Raw genomic sequence first — 15,609 nt, 5'->3', positions numbered from 1 at the left:
TCTCACGAGCCAGTCCAACTGGCTTTCGTGCCCCACTACCTAGCTACCTACCGTGTTGCCAGGTATTTTCCCAACTACCCCGTACTAATCGGGGTAACGCAATGATGTTGCCACATTATAATTATTATTCAACTGCTATCTGTCATGTAAACATAAATAAATCATGACATTAGTATGTCCAAGAAACGTGTAATGTTATACTGCAGTTAGGGCACGTAAGACAAGAATTTCAGTGGACATGACAGACAGAAGAAAAAAAGTGAAAATATGTAAAGGACAACTTACTCGGCGAGTAAAATGCCATGACACGCGCCGACTGCACCATGGCGATGTGCGTGTTCACCGTCCTCGTGATGAATCCGCGCAACGACCCGTCCTCTATCGCCGCGTCGATCGCCACCGACTCTGTGCCAAACACATATCGTTGTATCCCTACTAAGCAGCTTAAAATTATACATGCGACAGGAACTCTGTCTAGTTATGTCCCGGGGTACTTAGGAATCATTTTATTAGATAAATCATCATTCTACGCAGAAGTCGCGGGTAAAGGCATAAAAGTCGTAAATGCGAAAAACTTATGTGAATAGAAGTTGCTACTATGTAGTTAATTCTGAACACATATCTAGATTTTTGCTAAGGATGAATGAAAAGCAAACAAATAAGTAGAACCTCATTCTAAAGCATACTTTTTACAAAGAATTTAAGAAAAGAACATTTAGAAAAAAATGTTGACACTATGGAATGCTCCCGGTACAGGGTTTGTATCAAAGATAGATATAACTCCGTAATAGATGGATACAGTCTAAGGAAAAAACGTGCCTCGAAAATCACGAAAATTTGATTCTCGATCAGATGGCGCCACTAGTTTTGGCCAACTCTCGTATAGAGGGCGTTGACTGTCTCGTTTGTTATTTATAATTTAAACGCATACCAGTGAAAGAACATGGGTCAAAATCATATAAAAATAATTAATGCAAATAAAAAAATCATTTATCCATATTTAAATACATTTTAACGTATTTTATAAATCTTCATTTTTAGTTTTAATGTATGTCGATAGATGGCAGTGAATTTACAGTGGTTACAAAATTTACTATGACAGTACCGCTCTATCTTATTATATCCTCATTGGTTTGTATAGCAAGACCCGGGGATTTCCGGTTCTGGTAGGGTAGGACGGGAACAATTGAAACACGTTATGATTGAAACAAGTCAAATTTCTTGAAAATTACAATACCTACATTACCTACCTACCTTACATACTTTGTAAAAAAGGGAGTGACAGTGATTTTATTATGGTCATGATTGAAACATTGCTATAATTGAAACTTTTGAATTTTGTATCGAACACAATTATGTATTTCTGCTAAAATTCCTTGTCGTCATATCTTGTTGTTGCATTAAAACACGTTTGATTAAGCTATATGTATAAGGTAATGGCAACAAAGCCCGCCTTTGTACCTAAATTTATATGAATTTCATGTTACCAATTTTTGTTTTGTACAATAAAGTGATTTACTACTACTACTACTACAAAGAAGTCTAGATATGTTACAAATTTTTTTTGCATTCCTTTCTTTGATCAAGATCTTCAGACGCAGATAAATTGTAAAATGTTTGTAATATCTTTGCGAACTTTAGTTGATCTCATTGAATACCGTGATAGTTATTTAAAAAAGATTAGAAATAACAAATTATCTTTCATTTTGCCGAATATATTAAGGTGATTCAACCGTCCTCACATAGTGTTTCAATTAACACACCCATGGGGTTAATTGAACCACTCTTCCACAATCTCTTTAATTCCCTATCATTACGTAAATAACCATGGGCGATAGGCTTTTCAAACACATTTCATTTAAAAACTAAATAAATAAGCTTTAAAAATACAGGCACATACCCTTTCTAACTGTAAAAATATAGTACATTCGATGCTAGTGCGGAAAGTATCTTGCCACTCGCCTACGGCTCGTACTCGTAAAGTAATGACATTTCCGCACGTATCGAACGACGTGTTTTAATACAGTTGCGAAAAAATAATAAAAACAACAAGTAAGGAATAAAAACTTTGGAAACTTAAAACGCCTCTTAGTAGGTAGTAAAAGTAAGAAAAACGCCTCTTCTTGGACAGGCATTTCGGCAGCTATTCCGTTCCATTCAGACAGTTTATTAAGAACGTTTTTGCAATATTCAATATTAAAAAAAAAACGTGTTATAATGATGATGAGGTAAGTAATTAAATTATAAAATATGTATATTTTTCGTATTCTTACATTAACAGTAGGTTTTTATGTTAATTACGACGTTTAAAGGAAACTAATATTCATCAATAAGTAGTCATGAATTGGAACAAGTATAAATTTAAAAAAATTGGAAAAGTAAAAAGCACTAGTTCGAGAAAACCAACTTTCCGCACGCTAAACAGCTACGTAAAGTAGCACTTTTTGAGCAACTGTATTAAATAAATAGTTACAGGCGGCTAAACATAAAGTGTTTCAGACGTCCCCGTCCTACCCTACTGTATAGAAGCAAAACCGAGAGCACTTCTTACAATAAATGACCTTCCATTTAATTGTATTTTGAACCTCTATTTTGACCAATCAAAATTGCGCTTGTCTTTGGCAAGTATTGATTAGTGGCTAAAGCCTATTTTTTTATTGCGTAGACTAAAATGACAACTACAACAAATGTCAATCGTAGAAATAATGATACCAGCTTAAAATAAAAAGTGCTGATCTTTGATTTCGGTTCGTGAATAACCGATAAATGTTAAATTAATTTTAGATGCAAAATCCATACTAATATTATAAATGCGAAAGTCTGTCTGTCTTTCTGTCTGTGTGTTCCCTCTTCACGCTTAAACCGCTGAATCGATCTAGATGAAATTTGGCATAGAGATAGGTTGAGTCCCTGAGAAGGACATAGGATAGTTTTTATACCGAAAATCATCCCTTAAGAAAGTAAAAAGCGGGGTGGAATTGAGAGAATTAATGAAGTGCCTGCTAATTTGTGTGCATAATATGCTCAAATTGAATTGCTATGAGATTTTTTCCAGGCGCTATACTTACTTTAGCTGCTGTTACTAAGTCCACGCAGACGTAGTCGCGGGCAAAAGCTAGTCCATACTAATATTATAAATGCGAAAGTCTGTCTGTCTGTCTGTGTGTTCCCTCTTCACGCTTAAACCGCTGAATCGATTTAGATGAAATTTGGCATAGAGATAGGTTGAGTCCCTGAGAAGGACATAGGATAGTTTTTATTCCGAAAATCATCCCTTAAGAAAGTAAAAAGCGGGGTGGAATTGAGATAATTAACGGTGCCTGCTAATTTGTGTGCATAATATGCTCAAATTTAGATTGCTATGAAATTTTTTCCAGGCGCTATTCTTACTCTAGCTGCGGTTACTAAGTCCACGCAGATGAAGTCGCGGGCAAAAGCTAGTAAACAATAAATGAAATCTGCTCGCTACATGATAGGAAATCCATACTTTGCGAAAGTGTGTCTGTGTGTCTGTTACCTCTTCACGCTTAAACAGCTGAACCGATTTAGTTTAAACTAGCTTTTGCCCGCGACTTCGTCTGCGTGGACTTAGTAACAGCAGCTAAAGTAAGTATAGCGCCTGGAAAAATTCTCATAGCAATCATTCAATTTCAGCATATTATGCACACAAATGAGCAGGCACTTCATTAATTATCTCAATTCCACCCCGCTTTTTACTTTCTTAAGGGATGATTTTCGGGATAATAACTATCCTATGTCCTTCTCAGGGACGCAACCTATCTCTATGCCAAATATCATCTAAATCGATTCAGCGGTTTAAGCGTGAAGAGGGAACACACAGACAGACAGACAGACAGACAGACTTTCGCATTTATAATATTAGTATGGATTTGGTATAGGGGTAGTTTGAGTCCCAGGGTAGGACATAGGATACTTTTCATTTCAGAACTCACCCCTTAAGGGGGTGAAAAGGGGGGGGGGGTGGAAATTTGCATGGAGAATTAATAACCGCTGGATCGATAAGGATGAAATTAGGTATGGACATAGTTTGAGTCCTAGGGAAGGACATAGAATAGGTTTTATCTCCGAAATCAACCCTAAAGGGGGTGAAAAGGGGGTTGGAAATTTGTATGGAACCTAATAAAGCCGATTTAGATGAAATTTGATATGGAGATAGTCGTAATTGTTGGGAAGGGTGTAGAATAGTTTCTATTCCCGAAGTCATACTCTTCTCTTCTATTCTCTTGTTTCTGTCCTTCAAAATCTTCAAAAAATTTTGAGTGCAATATCTCGGTATTTTTAAATTTTAGAAAAAAGTTTTTCAAGTAAAACCTGCTTATTTTAAACTTAGTAAACGTAGAGAAATAGGATGAGTAACTTAGTGCATTAATTGTGAGCTATATGATATTTAGCTTCGAGGTGACTGCTAATTATACAATAAAAACGCTTTTAAATATTAGAAATATTGTGTATAGACCTGGATACAAAATTTCTTAATGCCTCAAAATGATGCCATTTTTACCTACACTATTTCACCCTTTTTAATACCTCTCCTAGTGTCTCCGTTTAGCACGTCACGGATTATCTATTCATTGTGTTACAGACACTTCATCAACAAATATAAGTACCTTCCAATAGTTTATTTTCGGTTAGTACCGGTTGTAGCACATCACTATTTATAAGACGTAAAAAACTAGCAACACATGAAATGTCATTATGTTCTACATACGAGTATTAGGCTGGGAAGTATCACGTTTAGGGTGCAGCTAGACGAGAGGTATTTATACAGAATTGCAGGCCTAGGCCTAGAGAGACGGTTTTTGTTCGTCGTCGCAGACATGGATATATTTGGTAGATATCAGTGCATTCAGTGTGATGTCCTGAACACAAATATATGAGATAACAAGCGCGAAAGTGGTGGGGGTAGTTGCTGTGACGTCAAAAAGTCGGCAGTACAAAGTTTTTTACTTTTTTTTTAATCATACCATGTGGGACACCAAATGAAAGGGCTTTGTGAGTAGATCACAAATATATAACATACTGTAACATTTTCACTACTTCGTCTAACAAATTATTAGAAAACGTTAAAAAATTTCACAATCCACAGTTGACTTTGAACTGCTCCAAATATAAAATGACTGAATGGATCATTCCAAAATACATACAAAGTGACTGTGAATATCCTCTATATAATGTTAAAAAATAATTAACCAGATATAACCAAAAATAAGAAAAGTACATCAAGTTGAAAAAAAGTATAATTTTCTGTTACATTAAACAGAAAACTATTATTAAAACAAACAAAAAACCAGACTGTTTACATATATTTTTGTAATGGTCTTTTCACTAGCTTTCATTTGGTACCCATATTGCTATAGTAAGAGAAAAAAACAATTTCTCCTCCTTTTTTTCATTAGCGGGCGCCATTTTCAAAATTTATATAGCCCATATGAGATGTGGTTGAGTTCGTCAGAATAGGGTATTTGACAACATTAAAAATATACAACGAATTGCTGTCATCCTGAAAGATAATAAACTAATAAAGTATATTTCACTATATTTGAATGTAAATTATGTTTAGTTTTTGGAATATAAACGAAAGAAAATTTAATATTTTTTTAAATTTCATCACGGACGTGAACGCTCTGTGATTGGTCAACGCTCGGATGACGTCACACGCGCGTAAACATTCTTGATTGCCTTGAATGTTTTAACTGTTTTATTTGTATTTAGTTAATTTTAGTTATTGTTCCACAGTTTTCTGATATATTCCGATTTATCCGTATATCTAGTAGCACAATATTCATAAGAATTTCAAAATGGAGCCGAAATATGTGAAAGCTGATAGCGGCAACCTACCAGACATAGACGCATTAATGGTTGCACTTTTCTTTAAAGATAATCCGGATTACTATGCTGCGGAACTTAGAAATGTAAAAACAGCTGTGTAGAAATTGTTTATTTACGAACATTTTGATTTCGATGATACGAATACGACGACGATATATATATAGAATACGATGACGAGAATAGTATCTCCATACTGCACTTTAGTTTAAAAGAAAACGTATGCTACTAACTACCTACTAATGCTGAAAGAGCTATGTTATGAGGTTATGTAGTAATACATTAAATACCTAGATCTTGTTTCGTTAAATACAACAAAATCCGCTGCTTTAACTACCATATTTATTTACAGTTAAATATTACTTACATCGAAGTGGTCTTCACACATAAAAACATTTTGTATGCGCTAAAATGCTCTTTGGGACTCTTCGGGCTAGTTTTAACCACATTTTTCTTTTTTTGGGATGCGTTGGAACGGAAACAAACAATTTATCTGGATTTTTTTATAGTCGTACTTGAACATTGCGGCACTATACACCATTTATATACCATTTTACAGTGAAATAATCAATGCAATGCACATAAATAAACCATAAGATTTACTAAGGTCATTGACTGAGTTTACTCGCGTGTGACGTCACACGTGTCACGTGATTAGCCCCTTTGCAAAAACAGCGTTTAAGGCGCGTTCAAAATAAATAAACTTTAACATTGTTTTTTTATATTTAATACAGGAAATTTCACGGAAATATCAATGTAGTGTAATTATTAAGTCATAAACAATCAATTAAAACCATTTTCAAAAATTAGTCAAATAGCCTATTGTGTTAGTGACATAGGCTATATAAATTAGTAGCTCTTTTTTAATTTCCATTTCACATGTATTTGTGACACAGCATTATCGCATTCAGCCATTAAAGAAAACTGTAAGCAATATTTGCTTTTTGGCTCGTTACGACATTATGCCCCTACGCCTAATAAACAAAAAGAAACTAAACGATATTGCTATATCTTGCAGTTTTATGGGTTATTCCCACTAGTTATCACCAAGCTGTTACCTGTATTATTATTATTGGGGCGTTGTGGGCCTGTGAGTGTCACGTCGACCAAGCAGTGATCTATTGTGACGGCCCTTTAAAGCTCATAACTAATGCCAAAATTCCAGATTCATTGGGCCGTAATGTTCTGTACCTCATAGGGCCGCAGTACGTGCCGCCCTAAGTAGGTACTCCTTATTGACATTAGTGGTCCACAGGAACAGAAAATGTGCATTGCAGTCTCCTCTGACTCCTGACAGAACCTGCATGTCGGATCTTGTTTCGTGTTTGATAAGATGAATGTCATCCAAACATTAATTTCTCCTTAACTATTTTAGTTTTTTCACTTGCACAGGTAAAATAGTTTTAATATTTTTTGGTCACTTTTAAGGCAGTTTACTTAAACAATAATCGACTTATAATTATTTATTAGGTCACTATATATTTATACTGCTACTATTACTTACTACTGTTTCTATTAGTGTTGAACACTAACAACATTTTGGTAGTCAGTGGGAATAACCCAGTTTTATTTATATAAAATTGACATGAACATAATAAATAACACATTATTAACAAATTCCAATAAATGTGAATTGCAAATTATACTACACAAATACACATTTAAAATATTTCATTTAAATATTAGCGGTAAAAATGTCTACTCAAACACGCGTAGGTATTTTTTTAATCGTTTTGGAAGCAAAGTTGAACATTTTTCATTCTGTTATTTTTATTTTATTGGATTTATTGTGCGTTGTTGATTGTGTTATTTAATATGAGTTCCGACGAAAATAATGAATAATAATTGTACTCCTCCAAAATTGAGGGCGGAAGCAGAATTGACATAACTTGCTGCCGCCAAAATCAAAGGGCGGCAGCAAGTTATGCTTAAATTGCCTTAAGCATCCGTATATAATCCATATACGGATGCTTAAGGCAATTTTATAAATAGAAAAACTACGAAAAATGCTCAGTTTATTAGAATTTTTTTTGTGGCATATTTTAAAGAACTGAATGTAATTAGTTATGTGGCTGAAACGACAGTCAGACGGATGCAAGGCAAAAAAAACAAAGATACATAAATAAATTTGTGTAATAAATTGACAAACTACATGTGTAAAATGTAAAATATACGACACGTGTGATAAAGATAGGTATCGGCAGGGTGTTCTTCCTCACACCCTAGCACCTAAATGGTCGCGTACTGTGCGGTTTAAGAGGAATTTCCTCCCGCGTACGCTTCGGCTGTGGAATGAGTTCCCTGCCGAGGTTTTCCCGAGGGGCTACAGTATGGGGTTCTTCATAAAAGGAGTGTACAGGTTTTTAAAGGGTCGGCAACGCGCGTGTAATATCTCTATAGGCTACGGTAACTGCTTACCATCAGGCGGGCCGTATGCTTGATTGCCACCGACGTGGTATAAAAAAAAGGTATAGGTGGTAGTTATATTTTATGCCTAGTATACTTTTAGTTTCTTAAGAAATAAAACTGATTTTGCGGAGATTTCTTTATTTATTTCATTGCATGTTTGAGAAAAGCACTATACATACATCGGCGTGAAAAGGGGTTGTCGGACTCATAACTATCCGGCCTCACTACGTTCAACTATATGCGTTCGGCCGGCAACCCCTTACCTCCCAGCCTCTGCAGTAATGTACTATTATTACTATTAATGATCAAGGGGTCATACGGATTTAAGGCCATTAGATTGAAGCCAACTATTAGCCAACAAACTACCCTCGGTGAGGCGACAATATTATAAACCTACAACTTAAGATTATATTTAATAAAATATGTTTTCTCAAACATACTCCAAAATGTATGCGTTAATGTCACGAAATGAAGACATGAAGTTGCTCATTTATGGCTCCTTACATTACTTCTTTGTAGCGGAGTGACGTTTACGAACGCACTCCTAAAATTAAGTTATCTATGGCTGTCACTTTGACAGCTCTCTTACCTATATCATACCTAGACGGACGGATGTGCCGAATTAGAATATATATATATAAGAAATAATATTAAGAAGCTACTTACTACTAAAATAAATACAAGATCATCAAGTGTTTTATGTAGGGAGTTTGTATGAAACGTACAGTATTGTTCGCTGCTCTAACTTTTAAAATTTGCTCACTAAGATTAGACTGACAAAGGAACATATAGCCAACGACCACTCTCTCTGTAAGCATACTTGCGACATTAATAAAAATACAAAATCTATGGTACTATATTTATAAGCGGTTAAACATGCTAAAAAAACAAAAAAAATATATGGGGCTGTATCTCCTAAACCATGCGTCATAGCTCGTAGTGCAAAAATAATCAAATTTTCGTTCCCCTCTAGCTGACCCTTAATTTATATTTGAAAAAAAAACCCCAGAAACAAAAAAACAAATCTTTATTTGGCTGTATCTCCTAAACCATGCGTCGTAGCGCAAAAATAATAATGTAATAATAAAATATAAAATGTAAAATTTTATGAATAAATAATTGAATTGAATTGAATAATAAAATTTTCGTTCCCCTTTAAAAAAACCCCAAAATAATGTACAAAAAACACAATGAAAATCAAAGGAGAAAAAAAAAAGAAAAAAATCTTTATATGGCTATATCTCATAAACCATGCGTCGTAGCGCAAAAATAATCAAATTTTCGTTCCCCTCTAGATGACCCTTAATTTATATTAAAAAAAAAAAACAAAAAAATCTTTATAGGGCTGTATCTCCTAAACCATGCGTCGTAGCGCAAAAATAAGAAAACTTTCGTTCCCCTCTAGCTGACCCTTAATTTATATTTGAAAAAAAAACCCAAAAAAAACAAAAAAATCTTTATTGTATCTCCTAAACCATGCGTCGTAGCGCAAAAATAATAAAATTTTTGTTCCCCTTTAAAGACCCCCAAAATAATACGTCAAAAAACACAATGAAAATCAAAAAAGAAAAAAAAAGAAAAAAATCTTTATATGGCTGTATCTCATAAACCATACGTCGTAGCGTAAAAATAATAAAATTTTCGTTCCCCTCTAGGTGACCCTTCATTTATATTTTTAAAAAAATATATAGGGCTGTATCTCCTAAACCATGCGTCGTAGCGCAAAAATAATAAAATGTTCGTTCCCCTTTAAGAAACCTCAAAATAATACACAAAAAACACAATGAAAATCAAAAAAGAAAAAAAAATACACCATGCGCCGTAGCGCAAAAGTAACCAAAATTTCGTTCCCCTATAGGTGACCCTAGAAAGAATAAAAAAGAAACAAAAACAAAAAAAATAAACTAAATTTTTTTTTTTTAATTTTTTTTCTTTTTATCTGTATCTCCTAAACCGTGTGTCGTAGCGCAAAAATAATCAAATTTTTGTTCCTCCTCGATACTCCACGCACTGAATAATCTATCACATTACGACATGAAACAATCATCATCATCATCATGTTTGTATTATTATTTCATTGCATGTTTGAGAAAAGCACTATACATACCTCGGCGTGAAAAGGGGTTGGCGGCCTCATAACTATCCGGTCTCACTACGTTCGGCCGTCTATTCAATTCGGCCGGCAACCCCTTACTTCACGGCCTCTGTAGTAATGTACTAAAACACTCGCTACCTTCGTCGCTGAGTGCGTCTCTGACTAGCCAAGTTTGTCGCAGCACGTGAGAAGGCCGCTGGTCGATGAGCGACTGCAACACGTACCAGGCCGCCTGCAGCCGCGCCGCTGATCCGCATGTGTTCATTTCACCTTCAATATTAAATTATACGTTACACAATATGTTACCAGGAACTTCCATTTTGTCAAATGGATGTGTATTATGTATTTTAACTTTGTGTCCAAAGTTATAATAACAAATCACACACAGGGAAATACTATTTTCAATAAAGAATTTGAATTAAAGACTGGATAGACCTCACAAAGCTGATGAGATTGAAATGAATAAACGACATCTAGTATATCGACAAGATAAAGGGGTACGTGGATTATGCAAAAAACATACGTATTTTGATATTATAGCTGGTGTGGACAGTCTCCTTGTTAGCGAACATCTCGGGATGCAGCAGGAGGTGCAGCACTAGGCGCAGGTCGGCGCGCGCCACGGGCCGCGACTGCCCGTCCGAGAGCCGGCACAGGCGCGCCTCGACTCCGGCGAGCGTGGCGGTCACGTGCAGCCGCGCGCCTTGCCAGAGCGGACCCTCTTCTTTGGGCATTTGGCAGGCCGCAGAACACACTCTAAAACACACATGAAAACAATAGTATGTTAGTTATGTTACGTTAAAGGTGACGAGTAACATCGGTAACTTGTATATCATTTCATTGTGTCTGCGTTTATGATCAAATGTGATAACTAGATTCTGTTCTTCAAATATTCTGTATAAAATATGTTTAATAATTCCCCAAGCGTATATAGGTAATAATAATAAAATGTTTTAAATGGTAAATAAACTTATTTTAATACACACTGCCTGCGCCTCTATTGAGATGATCGGCGACTGTTCATTCGTTACAGCCTTTTTTAGTAACTATAACCTTTGTAGGTTTTGTGACAAAACATTAGCGTCACTAACAAAAATGTTAAACAAGTGTCTAGTATATTACCTATGTGGATAAAGTGGTCCCGACACAATCAGCTTCACTTCTGGCGATTCAACATCTAGCACTAGCGATGGTGAGGTCTGTTTTTCCGACAGAGAATGATCCCAGGGAAGGACTCGTAGGCGCAACCCCCGCATCACTAAGAAGCTCCTACGCTGAGGTATATTGGCGTCCAACGCCTCACATTCTTCTACTGTAAGTGTTCTCATAGGTACATCTGTCAGTGTAAAAGGAGTTTCGATAAGTAAAGTTGTAGTAAGACACTAAAGACCTACATAATACATATAGAAGTGGCAAGGCAACACGACGGAATCACATTGTATTACAATTGTTATAGTCGCATTCACTCCCATAGCGAACTACGCGCTACGAGGCGATATCACGTTTTTTCCCGTTTGTAACAAAAATCCGGTCAAGTGCGAGTCGGACTCGCGCACCGAGGGTTCCGCTTTTTAGTATTTGTTGTTATAGCGGCAACAGACATACATCATCTGTGAAAATTTCAACTGTCTAGCTATCACGGTTCATGAGATACAGCCTGGTGACAGACGGACAGACGGACAGCGGAGTCTTAGTAATAGGGTCCCGTTTTTACCCTTTGGGTACGGAACCCTAAAAACGCTTAATACTTAATAGAGAACCCGACTAGCGGGTCACTGGCACTGAGTGTGTTAATGTACGATAAATTCAATGACGCGTCAAAGACGAAATGAGTCGTGCAGATGTTATTGTAGCAAGTTATTTTTTATCGTAATCGATTACTTTTTTACCTGGAACTGGGATTGACGGAAGATCTTGAAAAATTTGTTGAATAGCTGATATCCGATGAAGAAGACCCATTCTAAGATAAATGTCCATTGGCTCCAGAAATATTTTCAATTTGTTCTCCTCTTGCCAATCGCTGAAACCAGAATATATTTAAGCTAATCAAACCTACACAAACGTCAGAGTTATGTTTTTCTTTTTATAAATTGTTGATTTACGGCATATACGATATTTGAAAGATTGGCCTTAAAGAAACCTACGGTAACGTATACATACTTACGGTAACTTTAAACTTACATAAGTTAATGATTCAGAGTTCTATTCATTCAAAAAAGGATGTAACTGAAATTATGACTGATTGATGGTTACAAAAATTATTTTGACTGTGACTATACCAGCGCAAAATCTTAAGCAGCAGCAGGCCCGCGGGCGACAGCGCCCGCCACAGTTTGTCGGTCGTCTTCTTCTATCCTGCTCAGTGTGACGGAGACGGGACATGAGTCCTCTGTAACCTACCTGTAATGGGAGTCTACGGGCGGGCTCTCGTACGGGTTGGTATCGGCGGGCGGGGAGCACTTGTGCGAGTACCGCAGCAGGACCACGGGCGACAGCGCCCGCCACAACTCGTCGGTCGTCTTCTTCTATCCTGCTCGGTGTGACGGAGACGGGAAATGAGTCCTATACAACCTACCTGTACTGGAAGTCTACGGGCGGGCTCTCATACGGGTTGGTGTCGGCGGGCGGGGAACGCGTGTGCGAGTACCGCAGCAGGACCACGGGCGACAGCGCCCGCCACAGCTCGTCGGTCGCATCGTCCTCCTCTATGCTGCTCAATTTCAGCTCAGCAGACGACTGGTCGAAAATAACATACTGTATTTTTTGTACTTTTTATCAATAAGTCACTGTAAAGTTGTAACACTAAGGGATTTTCTGAAACATGCAATGAATTAAAATATCAATATTTGATATTATGTTCCATATAATAGGCTGCGAAGTGTCACGTTTCAGGCGCGGTTAGACTAAGGTCTTTAATAAAATTTCGTACAAAATTGCAGGCCTAGGCCGGCAAAGTGATCTTCAGCCATTAAAAAAAAACTATAGGAAGTATTTGCTTTATGGTTCATAATGATATTCTGCCACTACGCCTATAAAAAAAAAAACAAAAACGATGCTTGCTATATTTTGCAGATTTATTTATATAAAATTGACATGAACATAGTAAATAATAAATTATTAACAAAATTCAATAATTTTAAATTACAAATTTGACTACACAAATATTTATTTATTTATTTATTTAATCTTTATTGCACAAAAGAAAATACAATCGTACAAAAGGCGGACTTAATGCTATGAGGCATTCTCTACCAGTCAACCTTCGGGCAAAGCAGAATTTGAAGGCGGTGCAACATAGTGATTACATATATACAAGTATAGTTAAATAATGGATAGGCATAGACATACATACATATATCTGTATATATAATATTCATATAAATACATACAATATACATACATACAAATACATAAGATATCAGATAAACATTTAAAATATTTCAACTAAATGTTAGCGGTAAAAATGTCTACTCAAACACGCGTAGGTATTTTGTTATCGTTATGAAGGCAAAGTTGATAATTTTTCATTATGTAATTCTAGTTTATTGGATTTATTGTGCGTTGTTGATTTTGCTATTTAATGTGTTCCGATAAAAATACCGACGAAAAAATTAAATGAATATTAATTGTACTCGTAGGAGTTGGAATTCAGAGCGGAAGCAGAATTGACTTTAAATAACTTGCTGCCGCCAAGCCAAAAGCGAAGTATACGATTGCTTGATGACAATTTTATAAATTGAGAAACTAAGAAAAATACCAAGTTTATCAGAAACTGTTTTTGTGGCATATTTAAAAGAACCGCAAGTAACCATAAAATCGTCAATACTGTGAAAATTATACCCCATGCTTAAAGCAGCGATGTATGTGAACCATAATATAAACATGAAAGACTATGTAAACCTAGTTATGTGCCGAAAACGACAGTCAGACGGATACAAGGCGAAAAAAACAAAAAATATACGGGTAATAAAAATATACGTGTAATATACGAGGGCCGCCTTTTAAATCTTGTAGTTTGCATATCTCTCACAATTATTTTAAAAAAAGCGGCCAAGTGCGAGTCGGACTCGCTCACGAAGGGTTCCGTGCCATTACGCAAAAAACGAAAAAAAAATCACGTTTGTTGTATGGGGGCCCCACTTAAATGTTTTTACTATTTGTTGTTATAGCGGCATAGCACAATCGGATTAGAACTAACCTCGAAATCTCTTCCAAAGTTATGAAATTTGGTATGTATGTCAATTAAAGGTCTCTTTTTCATAAAAAAAATCACGTTTGTTGTATGGGGGCCCCACCTAAATGTTTTTACTATTTGTTGTTATAGCGGCATAGCACAATCGGATTAGAACTAACCTCGAAATCTCTTCCAAAGTTATGAAATTTTGTATGTATGTTAATTAAAGGTCCCTTTTTCATGTCCACGCAATTTTTTTTTGCAATGTAATTTATAAGATTAATTGTATAAGTATGTATAAAATAAATTGCTGTGCCCTTACAGGGTCTGTATTCTTGTAATTTGTAATACTATGAGCAATTGACATTTGGGACCTCGAGGAATCGCAGCCATCTTGGAAAATGTGTACTATCCCGGAGAAATTCGCGTTTTACTCTAAATCTACGTTCTCTGTGAAAATATGGTATAAGGCAACATTAAAGCTTATTAAATTCTACACAAAAAAGTCCTAGATATCTTTGCGGAAAAAATACATCTTGTTATAGAAAATAATTGCTGAATCTATATTTAGCTGTTATTTTCAGGGGATATTCTCTCAATATAGTCTAAGATACGTGATGACGTCATATATGGTCGACCTTCACCGATACGTCTGACGGATGAAACTTATATTTTATGAAAGAAAATATGTTCCTGAACATAAATAAATAGGGTTGCCTAAAGAAATATGGTCAAGGCTATTTTTAATAAATTTTTGAAAATATTTTTTTTTGTATGTGTGTGTATATTTTTTTCTTCAAATTTCACCGATTTGTCTGACGAACGAAATAAGTTCCATTGGAAAGTATACAACTTGTACAACATAAATAAATTAGGTTGCTTATGTTTTTCCGGTCACTATTATGAGGTTGCCGTGTTTAAACATGTGAGTTTAAATCGATAATTGCACCCCATCTGTCTGACGCTTGAATTATATTTCAAAATAATGGTAATTTTATTGCGAATACAATGGTATAGGGTTGCCTGCAAATCCGGTCACAAATAAGGGTTGCCAGTCTTTTAAAGAAAATAAGAAGGAAAGACT

The 15,609-nt window shown here is 35.7% G+C and overlaps 1 protein-coding gene across 1 annotated transcript in view; it reads right to left on the bottom strand.

Annotated features, from left to right (window-relative positions):
• The window catches only part of LOC134753720 (uncharacterized), a 190,881-nt gene that overhangs the window by 129,487 nt on the left and 45,785 nt on the right, over positions 1-15,609 (bottom strand). Inside the window, exons 11-16 of the mRNA XM_063689659.1 lie at positions 12,927-13,087; positions 12,241-12,371; positions 11,474-11,687; positions 10,875-11,107; positions 10,490-10,621; positions 286-405 (exon numbers count right to left, since the gene is read on the bottom strand). Coding sequence (XP_063545729.1) covers positions 286-405; positions 10,490-10,621; positions 10,875-11,107; positions 11,474-11,687; positions 12,241-12,371; positions 12,927-13,087 — 991 coding nt within the window. The remainder of the gene's footprint in view (positions 1-285; positions 406-10,489; positions 10,622-10,874; positions 11,108-11,473; positions 11,688-12,240; positions 12,372-12,926; positions 13,088-15,609) is intronic.

The sequence above is a fragment of the Cydia strobilella genome, chromosome Z (genome assembly GCF_947568885.1).
Source record: "Cydia strobilella chromosome Z, ilCydStro3.1, whole genome shotgun sequence".
Lineage (NCBI taxonomy): Eukaryota > Metazoa > Arthropoda > Insecta > Lepidoptera > Tortricidae > Cydia > Cydia strobilella.
This window is presented reverse-complemented; position numbering and strand designations above follow the sequence as displayed.